General features: G+C 39.6%; 1 protein-coding gene across 1 annotated transcript; it reads left to right on the forward strand.

Moving 5' to 3' along the window:
- The first annotated feature begins 2,808 nt into the window (after window positions 1–2,808).
- lhcgr (luteinizing hormone/choriogonadotropin receptor) lies at window positions 2,809–14,810 on the forward strand. Its single transcript, XM_030106318.1, has 11 exons — window positions 2,809–2,978; window positions 3,276–3,347; window positions 6,386–6,460; window positions 6,731–6,805; window positions 7,943–8,017; window positions 8,273–8,350; window positions 8,515–8,583; window positions 8,989–9,063; window positions 11,828–12,016; window positions 12,187–12,240; window positions 13,667–14,810. Exons 1-11 carry the CDS (start codon window positions 2,809–2,811, stop codon window positions 14,808–14,810), a joined length of 2,076 nt encoding a protein of 691 aa, XP_029962178.1.
- Window positions 14,811–15,652: the final 842 nt, after the last annotated feature.

The following is a 15,652-nucleotide window of genomic DNA, read 5'->3' on the forward strand; positions in this document are numbered from 1 at the left end:
CAAAAAAATTCAAATATAATCCTCTGTGACTTCTGTCCTTGTTTCATCAAAATAAGTATTAGAGTCTCTATCTGATTATTTATTTCAATTTAACACAGCCCCGACCTGGTTTTACTTGTTTATTTCTCTGAATCGTGCTTTAACAGGTTTTTATATTGGCATTTTAATGGTTCCTTCATTTAATTCACTTAAAGCATGATCAGTGAGTCTGTGAGTACCTGTCAATGTCTGTGCTGAGTGTCACTTGTTACTGCCCTGTGTTTTTAAATGCCTGTGTGAAGCCTCAGATAGCCTCTCCTGCTATTACTGAACAAATCTACCTACCAGTACAGTTACTTTGAACTTTTATTCAATTCAGGGCTGCAACATTCCGCATGCACAGCGATCGATAACGAAATTTCCATTATTACATATCTAACTGCTAAATCTGAACAGGAGACTCGAAATCACTGTAAAAAGCAAAAAAGGCAAAACAGGCAGTATGACAAACAAATGACCACAAACCGGAGCAACATGACCCAGAATAGATTTTCCATGGATAGTTACACTACAAGCATTACGCTAACTTACTTAAAATGCAATACATGCTAAATTCCTGTGCTGAAAATCAATCAGGTAAATGTAATGGATATGAAAATGCACTAAATTTAATAAGGGTGATAGTAATGAATGCACTTTGCCCTTTCTACATTATTAAAAAAAAACTATTCAAATTGCATTTGAACGGTGCATTATCCATGGAAGAAGGGTTTCAGCATTAGCTGTTCAAGCCATGCTGATAAATCCAATAAGGCAGGCAAAGGCTGAATAGTAAAGCACAAATCATGCTGGAAAACCAGCACTAATCAAAATAATTGACTCCATGCGGCTGTGACAATAGGTGTAGCTACTTATCTACCACTTTCTGCCAAGAAATCAGGACAATTTAATGTGGTTTTAGAGTAACTTTGTCATTTTGAAGCTGTTCCTACAATTTTTCCTATATATATGCCTGCTGAGCTTGACCTTCTTGGTGTGAAGTGATGCACAGCATGGTGGTTAGCATGAAGATGTGGGCAGATTCAAGTCCACTCGCATTAATTATCCTGTGTGTGCGTGCGTGTGTGTGTGTGTGTGTGTGTGTGTGTGTGTGTTAGACCCATCCACAGGGTTAAACATACAGACTCTCAACACTGTGCTTAGCAGAGAGGCTTGCAGGGATTGTACCAGGCTGCAGTGTCTCTGGGGGACGGAGTGTGTGGGTGCATGTGTGTGTGGCTGCTGGCAGCAGTGAAAACGTGTTGCTACTCTGTTGACATGGGTCACAGTGTCATGGTGGAGGAGCAGGATGGGAAAGCTGTGAATGGGGTCAGACTCACTGACAGTAGAGGAGATTTAGCTAAATGTGCTGGTGACAAATCTTTTTGCTTACTCATACAAATAAGGCTTCTGCTCGTTTCTGTGTTGTCTCAAAGGGCATATGGAAGAGATGAATTGTATGGAAGGAAGCTTCATCTGATGCACTAAAATGGGACTTTGACTGTGATCTGAGTAAAAATATTTTTAAGACTGCATCACCGCATACATCTTATGGTTTGAAATTCTATCATTTGAATTTTGACCACAGCTCCAATTTCAGTAGGTATCTCAATGTAAGAGGGAACCATAATAAGGTACAATAGCTACATTACAACAGCACTATCTTTCTGTCTCTTAATTCAGTGTACACTATACAAATATTGTGTGTTAAACAACTATGACTCATTTTAAAGGTATGTTTTGAATTACTATTTAAGACTGTTAAGTTCTGCATATGCACCCAATAAGGTGTTGACATATATACATAAACTTCCTGCGACTCATACAATTTACTTTCATGACTTAATGCAAGTTAATTTGGTCCAATGTGCACACACCATTTGTTGTTGGGAAGAAGAGAAATGATGGTTAACGCTTCTCCAGGTGCTCCAAATGGATGTCACGGTGTGAACTGCATTTTAATATTTGCAACCAAATCCAACTGAAGGCTGCATAATCCAAATTCTGAAATATATTGATAGCGAGTGGAAAGTATCGTAAAATGTGTAGTGTTTTCATTATTTGGAATCTCTGAATAAACTGCTTGTTATGAAAGACTCTGGTCCTTTTTACAGGGCTTTCCACTGTTCTTGCAAGTTACCAAATACTTGGATTTATACTCGAGGCCCATTTTGGCACGACCAGGATTCGAACCCTCGTTTCCCACAGTCATGCCATCACTTTTTGAGGAACATTTAGGTTGATTAAGATTCAAAGCATCACATTATATCTTCTTTACATCCAACTACCTTGGGAAAGGTATGACTTCATACAGACTAGAGGTTCATATTTACCAGTGAAAAAAGCCTAGGAGTTTGTGTCACCGCTGAAAAAGGCAGAAAGTCGCTTCGCTGCCTTGAAATGGGATTAATTAGCGGTGAGTGACAGCGTGACTTCACCGCATCCCGGCTCACACCGGCACTTGGCGGGGCTGTTTCTGATCTCCACCCACTGAACGTCACATCTCCGCGGCTCGGCTGTCAAAGAAAATTCCGCCCGTCTTTCATTCCAGGCAGAGAGCAGCACTCGTAATTACGACAGCACCTGAAGGCAGCAGCTGATCCTTAAGACTCACTTTATTTTAAACTTTTCCCTGGCGCGCGCGAGAGAGCTATACTTTTTTCTTTATTTTTTTTTTTTCCACGAAAGCGCAGCTTTGCTCTCAGCATTAGGAAGAGTTTTGATGCATATAAGTTGAGTGTTTCTACATCCGCCCCAGAGTGCAGCCCGAGGTGCGCGGCCCGGTGTCACATGGCTCTCCGTGCGCTCCGGCTCCTGGGCGCGCTGTGCGCTCTGGCGGCTGCGCGCTCCTGCTGCGCCTTTACCTGCCCGGCCATCTGCCGCTGCTCCGCCGACACGTTCCAGTGCAGCAAAGACACCCAGCTCGCCTCCCAGACCGCGCCGGCATCCGTAGATACGCTGTAAGTACCTCGACGTTGTTTCCCTGCTGATAAGAGCCTCCTAAAGATGATCCGTGGTGTTTTCTGCTGAATTTATGGAGGCTTTCTTGGTATTAACAGCACTTCTACCTCTACCCTAACTCATATTTACCTCATATTGTCCCCTTAAAATTCCTCAAAGGCTATTTGTATGTGTATTATGAAAAAAAATAAAGTTTGAAGTGTGGCCTCAGGGACATTTTTGTATCAGTTCTATTTGATGATCTATGCAGCACTGCAATATGTGTACTTCAACAGCTTTACTTCTGGATTTTACAGAAGGTTCCCTCATCTGCCCTTGAAAGAAGTTCCCACCCATGCCTTCAAGGAATTGACCAACATTACAAACATGTATGTTGATTTTTTTTCCCCTTGTATGAGCAAGCCGCTGTATATTGATGGAAATGCAATACGTTTGTCTTTCTATCTGCAGATATAGTTGATTTAATATATTAAACATCTGATAATTAGGAAAAAGTCAAACATCCTTTATGTTTCATTTCAAATGTGCAGTTACATAGAAACTTTGGACATAACTTGATTGTATGTCAGTTTCCTGAGACTTGTTTTCAAGTGACCTGTTTTAGGAGTAAAGAAAGGTGATTTTTTTTTTTTTTTTTTGTCTAGATACATTCTTGGAAATTACAAACAATATGCAGTCAAAGCAATAACAATAAGTCTAGTTTTTTTTTAACCAATTGCTCAAAACACACACACACACACACACACACACACACACACTGCAGGTATGTAGCTTGACTATCTAGCAGAAGAAGACAAACATGAAAATTAGTTTTTTTAATTAATCACTATTTTTTTAAATATCACATGGAAGTTTTGTTGTGGAGGAATATCCCTGTAGGTTAGATTTTCTCTGTCACCTCATCCTTATAAATTTAACTTACATGTCATGTTTTAAAGAGGAAATGATTAAACCAAACAGCTGTTGGAGGATTATTGTGACCCGATCCATCCTGCCTCACTCACACAAGGTCAGTGTCATTAGTAACCTTGAAGGGAAGCACCAATTCAGTTGTACAGACTCAGTTTACCTTCAAATATATGTACTAGTAAAAAGGGGAGGGGGGCCAATTCAAGTTAATTCAGTCAGCAGCAAAAAAATAAAACTCCTCATTCAAAGGAAATGGTCTGGCTCCAGTGATGGATTCTAATTATTTGATGCATCCATGCTGGTGGATTCTTTACTGCTTCCATTGTGATTCTTTCTGGTTCGCATAAGTTATTTCTGCTGTGGCAAACTTGAGTTGTCTCAAAGGGGTTCAACTCTGTATAGGACTCTCATTAAACTATTCTGAAATTATATAAGGCAAGGGTGTTACTGAGAAATACCCAAACACTTATTCTAGGTTTATATTCTGGAACCTTTAAAACTTAGTCGAAATTAAACAAATATATGTCATTTATATAAATAAACATAGTGGATCAAATTTAGCCACATTTACAATAAGTAGCTTTAAGAAAATATCCCTTCATCTTACGTATTTCCCCTAACCCACAAAATTTCTGTGAAAGTTAATACAATAAAACAATCCAACATGACAATTTTTTAACTTTTTATATTTAATTTTAAAATGGTCAATTTGTTCACTGAACTGCACAAAACAGAACACCACAGTGTTGCATGGCACCATTTTCTTCATTGTAGAAATTTTGCACAAACTGTACCTGAATGTTTATGAAATCATGAACCCTGAGAGTGATTTTAACACATCGGAGTGAGCGATGTGCAGACACACATCAAATCTAAACTTCAAACCAAGTTCGGCAATACTTAGTGTCACATTTGCTTCTGAAATGCTTTGGTAATCTTCCACTTATTGAAGGAGCAGCTCCTCCATGTTTCACTGTCGGTCGGCTCCTATATTCTATATTACATTCACCACAATCAAAGCAATGCATTGCTTTCCCAAAGACCTTCACCTTGACTTCAGCTCTTCAAAGAAAATCCTCCACATCCACTCTTTCAGTGGTGGTTTTCTCCTTGACTTTAGTCCTTGGAGCTCTTCTTGGTTTAGTGTGCAGCGTACAGTATAAGGCAGGCTCAAGTGGTTTACTTTCACAACTCTTTGAATGTTTTTTTTTTTCCTCAGGATTTCATCCCAAAAGCAATATTCATTTTTAAATAGTTTTACAACTGAGTAACATCTTGATAACTTTATAAACTTTTACAGACATTCTTATTTCACCTTTAGGATAATTGTGTTGACACAGTGATCTTTTCAAGAAATATGTTGACTTTTTCACAGATGAAAAGTAAAACCATCCTTCACCGTTTAACACAGGTTTGCTGTGAAATGAAATTTTACGTCCAAGTTTTACAGTGTTTTTTTTTTTTTTTTTTTTGTATTACTTTGCAGTAACTATGAAGCTTTTAGCCTGTGCTGGACTGTACTGATTGTGTTTGACTTTGCTCTGCTCCTCAGGGACAAACCTTATCAGCGTCTGATACTTACAGTACTTACAAGTGATAGGGTCATTATGTTCAAATTCAGCTTCCATCACGAAGCGCCGCAGCTTTAGCTGATGAAATACACTCGGGTTAAAGTGAAGCCTGAGTCTTAAAGGTGTAATCCTTGATTTTTATTTTTCACTCCATTAAATCTGTGTCAAGGTAGAGTGACATGGCAGCTCCGTACAGTTTGTCCTTGATGACGCAAGTTCAAAATGAAAGCAATTTCTTCTGGAGGCTCATGTGAAAAAGCTTTTTATGAGCTTTAAGTGGTAATTATGACACTGTACATAATGTAATCAAGAGGAGGGAACAAAGGGAAAAAAGACGCGCGTTACAGATGACAGGGTTTAATTGTTACTTAGTGTGAAATGGAGGCAGAGCAACGCTATCTGAAGCAAAGTGTTGACTGATTACAGAGAAGTGGGAGTCTCAAATTATGATTAGAAAAAAGGAATGAGAGCATCTCGTGAAGGAAGTCAGCCATCAGAAAACAAAGTCTTCAAGGACAAATCGCCAAGTCTTGTTTACTCCCAACGTCTTTGTTTAGTCCTCCTTTTCAAACATCTCCATTTAGTCTTCTTGGCCTAGATGCATCTGTGATGTATGTTTGGAGCTTTTCCAAAAATGAGGTCTTGTGTGTGTGTGTGTGTGCTTCTGTGCACTGACCTAGAATAAGCATTGTTCATGAAGGTATTTTAATATTTACCTCACGGCTGTATCAATCAACAATGTCCTATTTCTTAAAAGAACTACATTAAGAAGTGAGCTCGGAGAGAAATCTGTCGAAGGCACTTTGTGGCACCCTTAATGTTTACCTTCACATTTACCGGCTCCATCTGTAACATTTTAAGAGAAAGTTGTTTACAGCCTTTTGTCAGTGTGTGAGCTGATGTGGATCCATTTGTTTGTGCCACAGTGACATCTCCCAGAGCGACTGCATCACTCGCATACGGAGACACGCTTTCCTGTCCCTGCACAGCCTGACAGAAATGTAAGTGACGCCTTACCTTCCACCAACATGCCACACTCAACTATGATGAAAGCAATTATTCATTTGAACAGCTGGTACGGGTTTAGCATTTCATTTAAGTTTCACAGGATTAGTCTGTCAATTACAAAGCAGCATGTTTAATCCTTCACTTTCAAAGCGGCTGATGTATGAATGGATTTCATTTTTTTTTTTTTTTTGCTGTGTTTGTTGACAGTCACTGACAACAACATTGTAATTGCTGATATGTTTCCTCATTTCTTATTCCTGCAGTTTGTTGCAGAGTATCAACAGTCTGCGGGTGATTGAAAATGGGGCTTTCACTGATCTGCCAAAGCTGAAATATTTGTGAGTGACTGTTTTTAAATGCATTTAAAATGTTATGCTCGTTGTGTTTTTGTTCTGTTTGAACATCCGTGGCCTGTAAATCCTAAAGTCGATGGAGAGTTTGGATGACCATCAGTGAAAAGTCTATCACTATCAGTGAGAACAATCAGAACTTGATAACGCCACTTGAGTGAAGCTGCACTGATTTATTTTAATTTCGATTGGCTTGATTTATATAACATGAACTACAATGTAGTTTTGAACTTTTCATTATGATGAAATTCAACAACAAGCTCGCGCAGTCAACACTGGAAAGGAAAAACCACAACAGCAGACCCAGACCATCTCACCTTGCCTCAGCACCGTATGGTTAAGAGAGAGAAATTTGTATTTCTGGTATTTGACGAAGAAGGAGATAGAAATTTTGAGCATGGAGTGTGACGTATGAACACACTTTTGAACAGTAATGGAGCCAAAATTGAATAAATTATGTAATAGGACAACGTATACCAGGTAATCCTACCTGTAGGACCACAAGCAAACCCTGAACAATGACAGCTGCTGGAGGAAGTTTTAAAACTCAGCTGGTCTCGCACATCAAAAGAGGCATCAATATTTATGATATATAGAGATAACAGATATAAAAAAATTCTCAGAAACACTTTACTATCTTCTCGGTCACAGAAATGGCAAATTTTCATGTTTATCTAAAAATAAAAAAACTAAATAAAGAGATGTTCTCATTTACAGCTGTTTGAATGGTGAACATATACTCCAGGAAAAGACATCCTTAAGACAAAATTTTATTAGTTGGTAGATGGGCCACAATACCACTGCAGAAATGTTGGTTTTAGCAGTATGGATTATCAGATGTTCACGGGTTGTTTCTTTTTCTTTTCACTGTGGCATCTTGCTGCTGTTGCTCGCATCTCTCCAGTTTGAAACTTCGAGGTGACATTTCGTGACCTCTCCTTTAGTTTGTTATTAATATTCGGTGCAAAAAATTGTCAGTTGGGGGATTTTTGAAAAACATTTAACATTCACTGCTCCAAGTAAAGCACGAAATAAAGAGTCCAAGGTTTTTGTGTAACTATATTGACTTTTTTGGTTCTTTGAAGATTTGTTCTGACAACAATCATTATGTTTATCATCTCACAGGAGAATCTCCAACACTGGCATTGTTCACTTCCCAGACTTCACCACCATCAATTCACTGGCACCAAATTTTATCCTGTAAGTAATCCTCTTCAAAAATGCCATTTCTTAAGTGGAATAGCATTTCGTTTTTTCACGAAACTGTGTTCTTCATGTGCTAACTAAGCTGTATTAAGCTGTATCAATGTCAACGACACCACCGACTGCACAGCAGATCCTCCATCTGTGTCGCAGTTCAGCATGCTGCTCTTTTTGTGCATGAAAATACATAATTTTGTCTGCCTCAAAGTTCATCCAAACAACTGAAGTGAGTGTTATCTGGTCCGCGTGCAGAGAAATGGCAGATAACATGCGAATCGACATTATTCCTGCCAATTCCTTCCACGGCATCACTGGAGAGGACGTTAACATGTGAGTCCAGGAGCCACATTATCGTGAATAAAATCAGCAATCTGTCACCATTTGTTGGCAAATTTCCTTGATTTGTCTTATTCTGCTTGTGTAATTAAACGCCCTCTAACCTTGGTGGTTGCTTCTGACTAAACAAAAAATTTATAGCACCATGTCCTTGACAGGAACCTGGTCAAGAACGGCTTCAAGGAAATCAAGTCTCATGCATTCAATGGGACCAAGCTCAGCACGCTGTAAGTGTTTCTAATCTTCATTTTTCTTCCCCTGGTGCAAATATTATAACAATGCAATATGTTGTTGCTGACTGTACTGTGGCAGTTTAAGGTTCATTCATTTTCTAATCAAGTGTACAGACAAACAAACATTATGTAAGACTAAACAAAGATTGGCTACCCTGTTGTTTTCCTGCTTTGCCCTGTAATGCTGAACGCTGATGTGGATGAGATACGTACAGACACCCTGCAGTCTAAAAATAATTTGGATCACCCTCAGTGTCAAGTTGAGAAAAACAGAAAGCAGATGGAAAATGGTTGTGGGCATTGTTGGCCATTAAAGTGTCATCTTTGATTCTGTTTTCAGTTTGCATTTTAAACGCAACACTGTGGCTGGGTTCGGGGTCTTGTGTTTGTCTTGTGCAGGGTTTTGAGAGACAACAAGGATCTCCGTTACATTGAAGAAGATGCTTTTGAAGGAGCCACGGGTCCAAGTTCTCTGTAAGTCCGTCACTGAGAGTCAACTATTAAGAAAAAATTACCATATTGGTCCACATATAAGATGATTTTAAGTTTTTATGAGGACAGGAGTTTTACTCTTCAAAGTGAAAACACAAACGGAATTAAACAGCTGTTAAATTAAAATAAGAGAACTGTGTGGTACACAGACCTAACAGTACATTTTTACTAAACACCTCCGATGTTTCTTTAATCAGGCAGAAATCTCCTGCTCTACCAGTATTCACTCCTACTGTTGTCACTCTTGTGCCAAGAATCTGAAATTAAGTATTTTAAGCATTTTCAAGCTTTTGAAAGACTTGTTAACAATAACATTTTGTACCCGTAGCTGACTTGTTATTCTCCCGGTATGACCTCGAATCCACAGTTCAGAATGCAGACCCGACATCTGACTGGCTCTGCCAGATCCATTATACACCTTTAAAGGAAAAAAAATCCATCCTGTAGGCAGACCAGTACAGGAACTTTCTACATGTTGAAGGTGTATTCAAGTAATCCTGGGTCTTTCAGAGTATTAAGAGATTAAAAAGCATCACACCTACTAAAGACCACTCTGTAACTAACATAATTTTCCTCAATAAAAACATTCAAAGCCTTCAAAATCTTTTGTCATGAAAGTCAGACATTCCATTTCAGAGATATGTAATTGGACGGCAACGTCAGAGAAGCGCTGACTTTAGCATATTTGGAGCACAATTAAACAGGGAGGCTAAAAGTCTCTGCAGTGTTGTGAGATTTAACCACCCTGACAAGTTGCAAGGCCACAAAATTTGAAGCTTCTGTTGTTACAAGTGTGTGTTTTACCATTCTTATTAAAATTCATTAGCTTGGACCTCTTCACAAGCAACACACCATAAAATAAAAAAAATCAATGTATGAAAATTCTGAATTTAAGTAATTATTAAGATGTTCACTCTGTTTTGTCCTACTTCTTTCTCGGATACTCATGCTAGATGTTGTTTTTTCTGCTGCTGCTTCCACAAATAAAGTGTTGTGGTGACTGACACACACACACACACATACACACACACACCTACCTACCTTTATATTGTTCCAAAGATTTTATCCTCAGTGTTTGTATCTAGTGCATTGCCTTTTTTATCCAGTATGGGGTGTGAAGTGATGCTGCACTAACACTGCAATTTCCTTTTATGGATCAATACAGTATCTTAAAGCTTCATCTTGACCATGTGACCAAACGAGAACGTGGAGATGAAACAGAGTGAAGTGACACACCTGCAGAGAAAACTGCTCACTTAGCTCTTCAAAAACTTTAAAGTATATTGCTTTGAAATGACTGCTTACAGCTTTATACTTTCAGCTCATTTCTGACATTTTCTAAGTGCTCTTTAGAAAAACAGACCACTATTTTAATGCATCAGATAGGTTTATCATGCAGGGCTTATTTGAATTTAGCTCCTCATTGTACGTGATATTAGTCTTTGAATTCAAATCATTCATATCAGTGTGATTTGCAACAGAAAAACATTCACATTTAATTTTGCTCCTCATTCTCATATTGCTCATTTGTATGTAAAGTTTGTTTGCAGCTTTTCCAAAAATACTTTGCCACACTTCATTTTTCTTTGTACCAATTAGATATCTAATGTGAATGTGACATGCTCACCTGCAAAATGTTTGATTCGGTAATGAAAGTGATCTTTTTCTTGTGCGGTGTCAAGCAGAACAAAAGCCTGAAAAATTAAACTCTTCAATCAAGAGCATTAGAGAGATTATATTTGAACTGGGTCATGAAGTAAGATTAATATTCATCACAATGTTCATTATTTTATTGTATAAACATCAGGGTGGTGACAGCCTGTCTGTGTAAACAACTAACAAGGCTTGCAGAGCCGCCGCATACTGATTAGTGAGCAAACACAAAGTTTCCCGTGCGTGCACCTTACAGAGTCTCTTATTTAAAACAATTGTGTGACAGATGTGAAACGTCTCATCATCCTTATCAAAGAGTGTTTCTGGGTAATTTCAGATGTGATGATAAATGCTATAGTAAAAGTAAATCGTTCTGCACATTCGGATGGTTTTGCTTTATTTTCTAGATTTGAATTTTAAGTTTTAATACAGCTTTATATAACATGCAAATTATTCATCGATTCCTCTCACCTCTGAAAACTGCATATTGATGTGTAAACTGATGGATCTAAGTGTAATTCTTCCATATTTGAATTATTTGTGAACATTAAATTGAATCTTGTATGTTGAACATGAATCCAAACAATTGGAATCTCTGGCTTATTGTTTAAAAATAGTGTTATGTTTGAGCAAATAGAATTCAGTCATTCTTCTGATGAATATGAACACACACTCATCTTAACTGTCAGGTTAACAAGATTTCCCAGGCCTATTTTCAAATCATCAATAAAACATCACATTGCTTTGTTTGCTGCATAAAGGGAGCGTGTTAGTAAGTGTGCAAGAGAATCTACAGTGGGCCCCCAAAAAACTGAAAAGTGTTTTCCCATAGAGCCGTTGTTGGTTCCATTTAGAAACACGATACAACATGATTAGCTTAACTCAGGGTCCGAGACAATTCCACAACAATAAAAGCACAACTGATAACTATGTATCATTAAAAGTTATGCTTTAGTGGTCTCATTCTATCAGCCTTGACAAAACATACTGATCTTGAGTGACCAGCAGAACTTCTACACTGTATTTTTCCGTCACGTATTTTTCCCAGTTTGTACTGAAACCCATGTCTGCATTCTCTGCATGTGTGATTCAGGGATGTTTCCTCCACAGCTCTGAGTTCTCTCCCTCCAAAAGGGTTGAGGCAGGTGAAATTTCTCAACGCCAGCTTTGCCTTTGCCCTGAAGAGCCTCCCTCCGCTGGAAAACCTGGCTGAACTGTCTGAGGCCGAGCTCGCGTACCCCAGCCACTGCTGCGCCTTCCACAAATGGCGACGGAAACAAAGGTAAGCAGCACCTGCTCCCAGAGACGCCGCAAATCCATTCAAATCTCCATAAAGGGCCAAAAGCTCTTTTCGGTGAATACAGATCATCACTATGTTTGCAATTAGCGGTTGTATTTGTCAATACTTTATGCAGACTGACCTTTTCTTCTGTTGTTTTTTTTCTTTTTAAGGGAAACTGCCTTAAAGAACTTCACAAAGTTTTGTGATCTCACTTCAACAAATATGTAAGTCACCCTACTGCCAGACACCATAAAAATACACTTTTCCACTTCCTGCAATGATACAGAAATAAAATATCAAAACAGCTGCTGATAGCAAAAAGTCCCGCATAATCCCATGTTAACACTTCCTAAAATCAAATCAATAACAGAATGAACACTTTCACCATCATTGTGGGATCTTTCAAATTTTTTTTTTCCAGATATAAGATCCCATCTAACTCAGATGCTCAATCAATAAAATAACGAATTAATGAGAAAAAAATGATTATTTTTTTTTAGGTAAAAAATATATAAAATTGAACTGAGTGGTGAAAAAAGTTTACATTTATCTTTTGACAAATCCTGAAGATGCTGAATTTCATCCAGAAAAAAACATAAGTACCTATTATGTCATTTTGAGCCGTCTCCTGGTACAAAATACAGTAAAACATCCAGATGCACGGCTCTCGTCCTTTAAAGCTAAAATGATGCCTTTGAATTTTGTTGCATCCAATAATACAACTTCTTGTTTCATTTGAGTACAGAGATTTGCTCAAACGTCTGAAATCCTCACAGCTACAGTCGCTCTCTTGAGACTAATTTTGGCAAAAGCCTGTCACTTCTAAGGCTGTCATAATTCTTCAGCCATAGACCGCCTCGGCTTTAGCGTTATTGCTTCTTGTCAAGCAATAATCTGGCCCGTTTTCTCAACTGCATCACAGATCTCTCTCAGGTCTCAGTGTGTTGCTTTTCCTCGGTGTATTTCCACCGCCCCTTGGTGGCTGTTCGCTGTATAAGTAATCAATTTCGTCATGTCTGGGAAAACAAAGCCAGGCTGCATTCATAGAGAAAACAGACACCAAGGAATACAAAGAGGAATGTTGTGACAACGACTTAAAAATAAATGCCATTCAATAGGCGCTGGTAAATTACACTAATTAGAAGTACGGATTTCACATATCAGCCTCACTAAATTGAGCAGATGAGCAAGTCCATAAAAAGGATGCAACCTGTCCAGTTCATTTGTTCTTAAAAATAAATTAAGAAAAACAGCTGTCATTGTCATATGTGGCGTCGTGGTCAGAACTTTCACCTAAACAGCAAGAATGTCCCCAGTTTCAATCCAAGTGGCGTTTGCATGTTCTCACCGCCTGGTTGATTTAATTTCCAAAGTCTAAAAATTATAACCATCCACATTCTCTCATAGGATTTATGATGGGAAACAGAAACACAGAGTTGTCTGAATATAACTTGTGAGCCTACTTTCCTAATCATTCCACCTACATTCTAATTTCGTCCTCATTACACAGTTCCTGGGGTTAAAAAGTCTTCCTTCCTGTTCTGCAAATAATTCTCTCATCTCTCATATTGTCCCTGTAGTTTTTTTTTTAATTAATGCATGAACTTATTTTTGTGGTAACACAACTGTAATGCTTGTGTTTTCCTTCAGAGAGGCCACGGTCAAAGGCATCGACGACATTACCTTTGAGTATCTGGACCTGGAGTTCGGCTGTCCCAATAACAGCCCTTTTGTCAAGTGCACGCCAACGCCAGATGCTTTTAATCCTTGCGAGGATCTGCTGGGCTTTCCTTTCCTGCGCTGCCTCACCTGGATAATCACAATTTTCGCTGTGGCTGGTAACCTCGCCGTTCTGGTCATCCTAATAATCAGCTACCATAAGCTAACCATCTCCAGGTTTCTCATTTGTAACCTGGCCTTCGCCGACCTGTGCATGGGGCTCTATTTGATGCTGATCGCCTTCATGGACTACCACTCCCGTCAGGAATACTACAACCACGCCACGGACTGGCAGACGGGGCCGGGATGCGGGGCGGCGGGGTTTCTGACGGTGTTCGCCAGCGAGTTATCAGTGTACACGCTGACTGTGATCAGCCTTGAACGCTGGCACACCATCAGCAATGCCATGCATGTCAACAAGAGGCTGCGGATGCACCACGTGACGGCCATGATGGCGTTCGGCTGGGTCTTCTCCCTGCTGGTCGCCCTGCTCCCCCTGGTGGGGGTCAGCAGCTACAGCAAAGTCAGCATCTGCCTGCCCATGGACATCGACTCGCTCAGCTCGCAGATTTACGTGGTGGTCATGCTCGTTCTCAACGTCGTCGCATTCCTGGTGGTTTGCTACTGCTATGTTTGCATGTATCGCAGCGTGCGCAACCCGGAGCATTCCACTCGCCACGGAGACACCAAGATCGCCAAACGCATGGCAGTGCTCATTTTCACAGACTTCGTGTGCATTGCACCGATCTCTTTCTTTGCCATTTCTGCAGCCCTGCGTATGCCGCTCATCACCGTGTCTCACTCGAAGATCCTCCTCATCCTCTTCTACCCCATCAACTCCCTCTGCAACCCCTTCCTCTACACCATCTTCACGCGGGCTTTCAGGAGGGACATGTGTCTGTTGCTGAGTCGCTGCAGCTGCTGCCACACCAGCACCGACTTCTACAGGTCACAGACTCTCGCCTCGAACCTGACCAGCACCCACAAAGTATCCAACAGAAAATCCCACTCGCTAGGGATTTACGCTTATCACGTCAAGATGAGGAATTGCTTTCTAAACAAGGGAGCCACATGATCCAGAGCGATCCACAGATATTTTGCCATCTGCCTTCTTGCTATAAACAGGAACAATGAAGCATTTCTCCCAAATTGAGGTCCGGATCAAAAGATTTGCCAGTATTTGTGTATGCAGGCATCAGATCACTTTTGATCTAATTTTGTCTGCAAATTGACAATTTCATCAATTTGGCCGAAAGACCTCAAATTGAAGACACAGGTTCTGTCAGAGAAACAGATGGTTGGAAATCAAACAAAACAGGCCAGTTTGTTTGCAAAGCTGCTCTAAAGCACTCCACGAATGATCAGGAGAGTCTCTGAAAAGTGGCACCTCACATAAAGTGGGCACGACATGAGACAAAGAACAGAAATGTCACTGTCCTTAAATTTTATAGACAGCAGTTCAGGTGAGTTCACCATTTGAATGTGATTGAGGTTCTGTGTGTAAGTGCCAGCTTTTGGTTTGTCATCCTCATGACACGCTTGGACTGGGAGGTTTAAAAGCTGCCGACCTGACTGGGCACCTGCAGCAAACTGAAGCTTTTGTTTTTAAAAGCTCAAGTAATGCAGTTATAAACTTCCAGGATTTTCAATCTAAACAATGCCTCCCTTCATTTCATGGCAAGTGTTCCATGCCGAACCCCCATTTCTGTATGTGCTTGAAGAGTCCCAACAATTACATTGACAAAACACTGAAAATACGGCATTTAGAATAACATAAGCAATTCTTTCATCAAGTAAAATGTCTTGAATGTCTCTGAACACATGCCTGTTTTGTGAATAAAATATTACTTTATGGGATTTTTAAACCATTGCATCATGTTTTGATTTACACTTTAAAAGCCTTAACTTTAATGGCAC

Source organism: Salarias fasciatus, chromosome 13 (genome assembly GCF_902148845.1).
Source record: "Salarias fasciatus chromosome 13, fSalaFa1.1, whole genome shotgun sequence".
NCBI classification, from domain to species: domain Eukaryota; kingdom Metazoa; phylum Chordata; class Actinopteri; order Blenniiformes; family Blenniidae; genus Salarias; species Salarias fasciatus.